Raw genomic sequence first — 11,787 nt, 5'->3', positions numbered from 1 at the left:
CCCCCAATCAAGTCCTCCTCCCTCGTCAGCCCAAAGAGCAATCAGGGTTCCCTGCCCTGTGGGAAGTCCAAGGACCACCCACCTCCATCCAGGTCTAGTAAGGTGAGCATCCACGAAACTGCAATGAGGACTACTGAGATCTCAAGAACAATGGCAATGGGTTTTTGATCCTACTGCACCTATTGGTTTTGTGGAAAGCCTGCTCTTCAAGGAAGAAAATGCCCCAGTGAATTGGAGTAAAGAAACAAAATTCGAACTGACTTCAAATTAGGGCTACACAGCTTATCTAACAAGGAGATGTTACTCCATCCAAAGCATGTTCCCGTGACAAGGCTAAATGCAGAGCATACAATTAGGGGGTCATGGGCTAATAGTGGACTGTTCAGTTTAAGGTGCTCAGTGGGAGCTAGCAATGTGTTTTGATTTCTTACGTAGCAACTACTGATAACCAGAATAAAAGCTAACAAGGGCAAGACATGTAGACACCACTAGTCACAGTAGATTCAGCTGTTGCCTATTAGTTATGAATACTGACCTCAGGCAGCCATTGAAAGACAGAAAACAACACACTCTTTCACTCAACTGGCATGTAGTGGGCCACCATGGGAGAAGACTTCCTCTAGGAACAAGGAATTCAGAGAGCAGAGGAAATACAGCCACTGTCATCTCCACAAAGTTCATACTATAAAGTAAATATCAAACTAGCCCCAGTCCTTGCATTGGTAAATGATAGGAAGAAGAATTTAGAAGAATACTGATTGATATGGAATGACTGGAATGAGTAGCACATAGAAATGGTTAAGACTGGGTGGTTGAAAAAGGGAGCAAAGACCCTTTTGAGGAGGTCCTGCACTGGGTACCAGCCATTTCAAGATATGTGGAAAACGAACTCAAGCCAGAGATGTCAAGTAAAGGCTTTAGAGAGGGAATAACTGGAGAAGCTGATGAGCAAAGAGAAGGCTGCTGCATCTGAAGGTAGGGGAGGAATTTGCTGTAATAACCCAATGGAGAAATACAGCAGGTGCAGATGATACAGTGCCTTAAAGTGTTGTTATTCGTGATACAATTATCAGTCACTTGCAATTTAAATGGGAGTTGTGTAATGATTAAATTATGTTTTAAAAAAGATGTTTGTATTTTCATGCAGATTATAAACAAGGGAAAAGAATCAAGTAACATAGGAATTTATGAATGCAACTGGAAAATTCTTGGGAAGGGAAAAGAACAACTGTAAGTGACAGAGGTGCTGCTGGACTGAAGAGAGAAATACATTCATGGGACACGATGGGATTGTGTGAACAAAACTGTCACAGGAGGAAAAATCAAGGGAAAGGGCATTGTTAATAGCACAAACTAGGGGCCATTAGAGACATCTGTCTCTTAAGCTTTATAATGTTCACGTCCAGAGAGGCCACCACTGTCACATTGTCATAAAAGAGTGGACCTGCTTTTTATCAACAATCTGAAAGTCTCCAGATGACCCTTGTTCAACATACACACACGCACACAAACACACATGGGGAATGGGAAAGCGTTGAGAATACATTATTTTAACAAGTTTTCTGTGAGAACGAAAAGGCAGAACATTAAGTACCATTTTATGATAAATATGTAATAAGTGTTAGAATATAATAACAATTGTTAGTAGAATTACTTTTGTTATCCAGAGACATTTACTTTTTCAGCATTCTTGTTTTAAGGAACCCTTTAAGAGTTGGAGAAACACTGTTTCTCCACTGTAAATACCCACACACATATACCCATTTAATTACACACATGCAGACTTTGAAGGCAACTCAGTACTAAAAAGAATCCTTAGCAACCTATCAACAATCACTTCAGGAGGTTAATGAGCCCTCAGGTTTGCTGATAATTACTGTATAAGGCTGCCAAGTGAAGGGAACTAAGAAACTTAACGTCAGCTTTAAACAGATTTGCTAACAAGTAAGTAAATAATAGGTAGCAGGGAAAAAATTCCCCAGTCCTTTCCTTTTACTTCCAGGAGGTGCACACCTGCCTGTAGTGAGCAAACATCATTTACAAACATCATGTACATGTTCATACGCACATGAGACAGAGAGAGCCCTCTGAGCAACTAGAAAAGTAGTCTAGTAGCTGGAAGCAGAGTCCAAATGCAGAGACAGAGAGATAAACAGAGACAAAGAGACACAGAGGCAGAAAAGGAGGAAGGACAAGAGAGAAAGAGAGGAAGGAAGGAGAAGACTCACTCTTTAGGATCATGCTTGACACTACCTAAATCAATGCTTTAACCAAAGAACCATGAAACCTCCAAGAAAAAAAAAGATACAACATAAGGTTTTGGATGACAAGTGAAATGTATGCATCTTCCAAGAGGTAGCAGAACACCACATACTTCTGTCGATGGTGATTAGACTTGTGTTATCTATTAGCATCGTTAAGCTGCACTCTGCTGGGGCCAGGGAAGTCTGAGAATCAAAGTCATATTGTTTGCTACAGGATTCAGAGGCAAAGCCAATTATGCAATCATGCATCTGCAATTCCCCCACCTACTAACTGAAAGAAACAGCATAAAGCATTATGAGTCAAAACAGGAAGAGGGACTGTAACACAATAATGAACCTTATGATGACTAAACCTGTGAGGATATAGTGGTTGGCACAGAAATGGCTACCTTTAGACAAAGACTGAAGAGAGAGATTGAGCAGGTAACACAAGCTTGATTGTAGTATTTCAAAGTGTGTGTGTGTGTGTCTTGTATGTGTCTACATGACCCATAAAACTTTTTTTCCTAAGCGATCAAGTGGACTTTATGTACTTAGAAAAAGTCATTGTCACAGCAAGACTTTAAAATTCTATTAGAAAGGAAATAAGACACACACATAAAAATTACGAGGTCAAACTCAGTGTCCCTTCCCGCGGGAGCTTTACCAACTTCCCAGTTGATCTGGAGCATACCTCTTCATGGATTTGGGGGAGAGTTCCTTTTCTACTTCCTTCACAGGCATGCTGTAGGAGTCCACGTTGTACTCGCTGTCATCATCGTACTCATGGTCTAGCAGGGTTCTTGCCCACGTCCCCATGTCATATGGGGGCAACATTCCTCCAAACTCAGAAGGCAGGATCTCAGGATGGATTAGTTGGTGTAGACTGTTTAGATTGTTACCGTGCAAGAATATCTATAAATGCAAAGTGACAGATGTGAGAAAAACACATAGAGAAAACTAAATACCACACAAAGGCTGGTGGGAAGAAGAGAGGCTAGAAAAGTAAACATAGAAGGTTTATGTGTCTCTTACAACATGTAAGTTTCTTCTCTACTCTATGAAGTAGACAAGATTGTATGATTATCTAACATTTCATATAAAAATCCTGAGGAGCAGGAATATTAGTTTCTGGAAGGCCAGATAGCTATTGGGCTAAAGACCTGGAATCACAAGTTTGATTTTTCTGGTTCTTTATAAGAACTATGAGCAGAATATTCTAAGCTCCACATCACCTTCGTGTTAGCTGTGCAAACCTGGTGATGTACGTAATGGTGCTATTTAATCAACTTTTTCTCATGAGGGATTCTTTAATTCCAGAACTGTACAAGTTATCCAGACCAAAAGCCTGCCTCCATATCCATTTCTCATTATTGTCAATGAAAATAAAAATACTATAACTATTTTACTGTAGCTTTATAATTTGAAGTGAATACTATAAGGGAAAGTTGATTAGCATCCTCATAAGTAATGGCTGAGTGAGGCCTGCAACTCAAAGGACACATGATCTGCATTATTGCCAAAATCCTCTGTCCTAGAGATTTCCATATTCATTGTTCAAATGAAAATAGAACAGTGAATTGAAAGGGCAACATCATAAGTATATTTAAATTATTGGTATTATTGTCTACATAGGGCTTTTATAATCTGAAGATGAATTCAAGTTTGAATTACTTGCTACCTCCATGAGTTTCTACCCTTTCTACATTTTTATTAAGAATTATTTAAATTATTTTATTTTAAATGTTTTCAACAATACAAATACTAGAACACTATTCATTCACATGTTGATATAACAACCCTTTGACTAAAATAAGACTTTATCAGTGAATAAAAACTTATTTTCAGTAGTTAGTAGCCAATTTGCATCACCATTAATAAGGCTTTTAAAGAAGACATGACACACTGAGGTTTCAAGATATAGACAAAGCAAGTTAGAACAGAGCTGAATGCTTCCTACCTGCTGACTAGCTTTCATAGTTTCAGAGAGTTCTGTGTATGTTTTTCTTAGCATTTTTTTTGACATGACACAGAGCCCAACTGCCTTCTAATGTTTATATTTATATCCATATACAAATGTGTATGTTTTAGCCGTAGATAAATGCCACTCTCAGTTTTTAACCAGATAAACTCCTCTTTGCCTTGCATGGTAGTGAATATAGAGACACAATGTTGCCTCAGATACTGAGAATGGATGATTGAGGGCTCAGCCCTAAACAAGACAATTTATTCTATTCCACCTAAGGTTTGGGGAACATTGTGGAAAAGAGGGCAGAAAGATTGGAATAGCCAGAGAAATAATTTCTTCTGGACATTGCACAGTCAATGCAGTCATGATCTCCTACTACTCCTAGGGGATAGTAGATCTCCCTATCTACTGCTGCAATTATATTGCAGTAGATGAGGCCTGCCAACAGTCAATCATGGACGCTCATAAGACTCTCCCATTCCTTGCTGAATTATTGGAAAGTGATAGGTTATGGAACAAGGATCAATATCTTCTGCAATTAATTGTGTGTCCACTTATGAAATGATAAGGCTGCAATGGATAACTCCAAACCCATGGTCCCAAAGAAGGCCCTAGTTTAACTCAGTGAATAGAGAGATGAACCTTTGGGGAATGGGGTGAAAACAGAAAAAAAGACGATGGGTGACAGTAATCAGAATACTCTGTATATACATATATGTCATATATGTGCATATATATACATATATCTTGTCTATGTGCACAAATGTGAAATTGTCAAAAATTAAATTTTAAAAAGTTTAAAAAATGTATGTTACTCTCAAGTCTTCCTTTATAATCAAGCTTTCATCATCAGCTATGGACCCTCTATTCCCATCAGAGAACAAGAGATTTTTAAATTGTAACTTGCCTTTACTTCATTTTCATTCCATCATCACTAAATTATAAATTGATCAAAAAGCATCACTAACATCCTGTTGATGAAGGCTGCTTGTTTGTTCCCAGCAGCCCAGACCTTAAATAATCACAAAGAAACTGTATTAAAACATTTCTTGACCTATTAGCTTAGGCATATTTCTAGCTAGCTCTTGCATCTTAAATTAAGCCATTTCTATTATTTTATATTTTACCACGAGGCTCGTGGTTTACTGTTCCAGCGCATGGGCATCTTCCTCATCTGACAGCTACATCGTGTCTCTTTGACCCTGCCTACTCTCTCTATATATATATATATCTTATCCAGCCTGGCTATATCTGTTAAGTCATTGGCTGAAAGCAGCTTTTTTTATTTACCAATGGCAATAAAACAGATTCATTGCATACAGAGGGTAATCTCACATCACCATCCCATGCAAATTTCTGTGATATTTATTTTGAAAATATAGTTCATAGGTAACTTAATTTCACATTTTGGGTCCAAGATGAATAGGTTAACTAGCACATTCATATTTGTTTTCTGTATCTTTAGAATCCACACATGTAAATATATAGGAAAATATATGTTTAACATCAGGCAAACTTTGAGAAATTGCAATTACCAATCAGCTATTATTTTTAACAAATTATGGAATATTAGAAACAGGTGTCAGCCAAACATTGGCTGTTGGTACAAAACAATCAGAATCTTTCATAAGCAATTGCAGTGTCGGAAGATGTCAGCTGCACCACCCATAAACCAGGTTAATTGAAAACATAACATCTTCCCACTGCAATTTAAGACCACACAGCCTGTGTGTGTGCATGTGTGTGTGTGCGTGCGTGCATGCTCACATACATGTGCATGCATATATGTGTATATGTATATATGTATTCATGCACGCATGCATGTATGATGTATGGAACACACACATACATACCAATATTCTTCAGTTGAAATTATTTCCCCTAAAAGAATCTAAGCTTCTAAACCCTTGTTATACCAGCTCTCTAACTCTGAAAACATCAGATGTGTTTCATCATAACAGAATCCTCCATCGAGTCATGAAGGAAGGTGTTGTGGTTAAAAACAACCCTTAGAGCTGTAAATTCTGCAACTCTCTGCTGCCTCCTCCCTAAGCATCGCTTTCAGCATTGGCCTTGATTCCACTCTCACTGAGGAAATAGGGCACTCAGCTGCAATCCACCCACCAGCATCTGTGCCCATGTGTTCTGCCTCACCACTAGAATAGAGACAGCATAATTCCCACAAAGACCAACCATTACACGCGCAAAACAAGATCTATTCTCTTTTCTCAACCCAATTTTATTTCCCAACAATTACCCATGTTTTTCCCATATTTAAACATCAATCTCTCCCATCTGAGGAGGAAAAAAAAAAAAGCTTGCTGTCTTCAACACCTTGCAAACAGATGCATAAAAACTCTCTTGGCTCTTTGATTCTTATCTTAGCTCGAATTCTTTATTAACAGCAGAACTCACAAGGGAAGTTGTTTTTATGCATTGCCAAATACTTTCCTCTAACATTTTATAAGCCTAGCCCATGTCTGCCCAATTTCTTATCACTACATGGTATCACCTTTTGTTCATATCGCTCTCCCTGATGAATTCAATGTCCAATTTTCATGTCATTTATACACAACCCTTAGCAAAACTACATTCTTCTTTAATCTCCTTTGCTGTAGACTTTTTTTAAAGACAAAGTCTCACTACATAGCTTTGTTGACTGGGAATCCATTATGCTCATTGGGTATATGAGACTGCCCATGAACTCACAGAGATCCACCTTCTTTGGCCTCTCAAGTGCTGGGATTAAAGGCATGTACTATCATGCCCAGGTAGACTCTACTTTTAAACCAGATTTATTATTCTCAAACTACCATCTTTGTTGATTCTGTTCAATCTTCAGATATAAAATACTAACTATACTCTAAAAACCAGTGTCTTGAATCCAGACTTATGCTTGAACTCTATATTTGAACAATCTCTCTCTCTCTCTCTCTCTCTCTCTCTCTCTCTCTCTCTCTCTCTCTCTTTGACTCTTTCACTTCACTGTTCAATGGATGTCTTAAATTCAAAAGGTACAAACTGAACTCAAAAATCTTACCCCCAAAACTGTTTCTCCTTATTCTTAGTATCAATAAAGATTTGGTTATCTTTCCTGTTTCTCAAACCAATACAAATGAATCATATTTCACTTATTACATCACCCAAATTGTAAAAAAAAATTGGTGATATCACTGAAAGTAGCTATAATCACACTACTAAAGTCACCTTCCACTATATTATACCACAGCTCAGATCCTCCTGGATCATCCTGTTGCCACTCTTCTTAAGAATACTCTTGAGATGGCAGCCGGAATGGCAATGACAATACATATACCAGATTACATCATTCTGCTCAAAATCCACCACTGACTACTCTATTCCCTGCAGTAAGCAAACCCTCTATGACCCATATTTCCTACAAGATCTATTCTTTTTAATCCATCTCCCACTGCTGCCTTAGAATATTTGTAGTACATCTTTCTTCTTCTTGAATATTTCTGCCTCGATATATTTATGAACTCTAATGGTCTGCAGAAATCATGCAGTGATATTTCAGCTGATATAGCAGAAGGCTAACTCACCAGAATGAATGCATTCTGGTGGAGGTAAACCCAGTTTGTAAGGTGCTAGACCTACCACCTTCTGCATTCTGACTACTACTCTTAATGGATCTCTTGTGAAGCCATAAGCACTTTTCTATGGTGCAAGATTCAGCAGAGTATGGATTATTGGGCACAATTATTTTTTCATGTACTGGTATATTTGGTCATCCCCCCACCCTTTGTGAGACTTTCAGTGGGAAATTTAGTCAATAACCTTGGTTCCCACAGTCTAATCTCCACTTTGTTCCCCGAGATATGTTAGAAGCCACCTCTCTGCAACTCTCTTTGTCAGGACATGTTGTTAGGAAAGGACTCTTTTATATAGATCACATTTGGGACATTCAATGATAAAGGGTCATCCAAGCTCAGATAATTACCTTTGTTTTGCATGTGTATATAAACTAGAAACTTTATAGAATAAGAGGAGAACAGCAATAGAAGAATAAAGAAACTGATGCAGAAAAGCACATAGTGGAGAATTGATTTTGCTCTCAGATTTAAATCCCATGCTTGTTGTGTGTCTTCTTCTGAGCCCTGAAGGGGACACTGAGGCTGGCACCCAGAGGTCCCCAATAATGAGTCACTATTCTGTAGTCTTTGTTCATAAATATCCTTGGTGTGAAGCCATTCAGTGGTAAATACTTTCAATTATCTGTTCATGCCCACAGGTAAACAAGTATCAATGTTTTCTGTATCATGTGTTTTAAACAACATTCACCTGCTAACATAACACTTAATTTACTTAGAGTTGAGATATATACATACAGCTTTTAAAATTTACAAATCATCACACTACCATTTCTCAAAACCCATAACTTATTAATATCCTAAAATAATACTTCTTCAGAACTTTAAGTGTAAATTGATCTTCTGATTTTGGCATCAGGAATGCATCACGACTGCTCAACAGGGAAATGTTTGCTCTTAGAGGTTTTCTTTTTCTTTTTCATTATTTTTGGGAGGGGGCTCTTGAATAGTTTTATGTTAAGAGTATCTATTGAAGTTTTATTATTGACTTCCTTTGTTTTTCTTTGTTTTGTTTTGCTCTTCTGATATGAAAGATGTCTGACCTTTATGGGTTCCTTTGCTTCACAGCACTAAGAATTACCCTGAAAACTGTTTATGCTGTTTTCTAATTCATTTTCCTGTGCCATTTCTGCCATCAAATAAACTACATCAGCAGACTGGAAAGAGAAAGAGAGAAAGTGAGAAAGTGACATAAATCTGAGAATCAGTAAAGTTTAGAATTTGGAGCCCACTGTGTTAAGGACAAGAAAAAACTCTGTGCTAGTTAATGGAGAACCCTTGCCAACCTTAATTCACAGGGTTGCAAAACCATAAGCAGAGACTTGTTCAAGGTCAAAGTGGATGATGAGTTGAAACTGAGCCCCTGCTTTCCAGAGTCAGCAGCAACGCCTTTATTTGACTGGCCACATAGGAGCAAAATAGGGGGGGGGGAAGAAAAGAAAAACGTAACTCTGGGAATTAACAGTGCGTTGAACAATGAGAATGTTAGGCATTGGCAATGGTGGATGGGAAAACACTTGGTATGAAAATTCCAGGCATTGATGAAATTATGAGAAGGGAATTCATATATTGAACAGGGAAATCTTCACCATTCTGTTATGTTGGCATTTAACTTAATTTAGGAAAATGAAGTTGTAGCTATTTTTTTGTACCCCTGGATCTATAGAGGAAGGCTCCCAATCTCCTTAAGTTTTTCTTTTAGCAGATTTTCAGAACATGTATTTATAACATCAGCAATATGAGGTGCTTGAATAATGACTGGGTCACAAATAACATAATCACTTTAATGCCAGTAAGAATAAAATACCTTTGCCACATAAGTTCATCATATAAGTAAAAATTAAAGCAATTTAACCTTTAATTATTGTACATGAAAATCTTCAAGTCATGTTACTTTTATTAAAATTGTGGAGTTCAAAGCGATCATACCAAAATTAGGAACAAGACAAGGCTGTCCACTCTCTCAATGTCAATACAATGTAGTACTCAAAATTTTAACTAGAGAAATAGGACAACCAAAGGAGATAAAAGGGACTCAAATTGGAAGAGAAGAAGTCAAACTACCACTATTTGTAGATGATATGATAGTATACCTAAATGACCCCAAACATTCTACTAGGGCACTACTACAGCTGATAAACACTGTCAGTAATGTTGCAAGATACAAGATTAACTAAAAAGTATCAGTAGTGCTACTATATACACATAATAAATAGATTGAGAAAGAAATCAGAGAAATATCATCTTTTGCAAATACACATAATAAATAGATTGAGAGAGAAATATCATCTTTTGCAATAGCCACAAATAACATAAAATATCTTGAGGTAACTCTAAAAAAACAAGTGAAAGACCTGCATGAAAAGAAATTTAAGTCTTTTAAGAAAGAAATTGAAGAAGATATCAGAAAATGGAAAGATCTTCCATGCTCTTGGATAGGTAGGATCAATTTAGCAAAGATACCAACCTTACCAAAACTAATCTATAGATTCAATGGAATGTCCATCAAAATCCCATTGCAGTTCTTCACAGACCTCAAATGAACAATACTCATCTTCATATGCAAAACTTAAAAACCCAGGATAACTAAAACAATTCTGTACAATAAAGGAAATTCCAGAGGCATTACCATCTCTGACTTCCTGCTCTATTATAGAGATATAGTAATAAAAACAGCTTGGTACTGGCATAAAAACAGATATATGGATCAATGGAATTGCATTGAAGACCCTGATATTAATTCACATATGAACACCTGATTTTTGACAAAGAGCCCAAAATTGTGCAATGGAAAAAAGAAAAACATATTAAACAAATGGTGCTGAAATAACTGGATGTCAACATGTAGAAGAGTAAATTGATCCATATTTATTACTCATGCACAAAACTCAAGTCCAAATGGATCAAAGACTTCAACATAAATCCAGTCACACTGAACCTGACAGAAGAGAAAGTGGAAAATAGCCTTGAACGTATGGATACAGGGGGCCACTTCCTAAATATGACACCAGTAGCACGGACACTGAGCAACCATTAATAAGTGGGAACTCCTGAAACTGAAGATCTCCTGTAAAGCAAAAGACAAGGTCAATAAGACAAAATGGCAACCTACGCAATGGGAAAAGATATTTACCAACCCCACATGACAGAGGGCTGAACTCCAAAGTCCATTAAGAACTCAAGAGACTAGAAACCAAACTACCAAATATATCAGTTTTAAAAATGGAGTACAGGTCCAAACAGAAAATTCTCAACAGAAGAATATCAAATGGCTGAAAGGCATTTAAAAAACTGCTCAATATCCTTAGCCATAGAGAATTGCAAATCAAAATGACTCTGAGATGCCAACTTATACCTATTTAGAATGACTACGATCAAATACACTGATGACCACTTATGCTAGAGAAGATGTGAAGTAAGCACATTCACCATTGCTGGTGGAGCTTGTACAGCCACTTTGGAAATCAGCATGGTGGTTTCTTCAGATAATTGGTAATCATTCTACTCAAGACCCAGCAATGCAACTCTTGGGCATCTACTCAAAGGATGTACGGTCATACCACAAAGACATTTGCTCAACTATGTTTATAGCAGCACTATTTGTAATAGGCAGAACCTGGAAACAATCTAGATGTCCCTCAACCAACAAATGGATAAAGAAAATGTGGTACATTTACACAATGGAGTATTACTCAGCAGTGAAAAAATGACATCTTGAAAATTGCAGGCAAATGGATGGTACTAGATAAAACCATCCTGAGTGATGTGTGAGGTAACCCAGATCCAAAAAGACAAACATAATATATACTCACTAAAAAGTGGATATTTGACATAAAATAAAGAATAACCAAGCTATAAGCCACAACCCCGAGAAGCTAGGTAAAAAAGGAGGACCTTATCCCAGCAGTCAGGAGGCAGAGGCAGGCAGATCTCTGGGAGTTCGAGGCCAGCCTGGTCTACAAGA

The 11,787-nt window shown here is 37.4% G+C and overlaps 1 protein-coding gene across 1 annotated transcript in view; it reads right to left on the bottom strand.

The window, feature by feature from the left end:
- Clvs2 (clavesin 2) overlaps positions 1–11,787 on the bottom strand; it is a 74,723-nt gene that overhangs the window by 3,984 nt on the left and 58,952 nt on the right. The window contains exon 4 of the mRNA XM_050138191.1: positions 2,938–3,158. Coding sequence (XP_049994148.1) covers positions 2,938–3,158 — 221 coding nt within the window. The remainder of the gene's footprint in view (positions 1–2,937; positions 3,159–11,787) is intronic.

The sequence above is a fragment of the Alexandromys fortis genome, unplaced genomic scaffold (assembly GCF_014885135.2).
Source record: "Alexandromys fortis isolate MF-2015 unplaced genomic scaffold, M_Fortis_MF-2015_v1.1 scaffold_14, whole genome shotgun sequence".
NCBI classification, from domain to species: Eukaryota; Metazoa; Chordata; class Mammalia; order Rodentia; family Cricetidae; genus Alexandromys; species Alexandromys fortis.
Note: the sequence above shows the minus strand (reverse complement) of the source record. Positions and strands in the feature narration are given on the sequence as shown.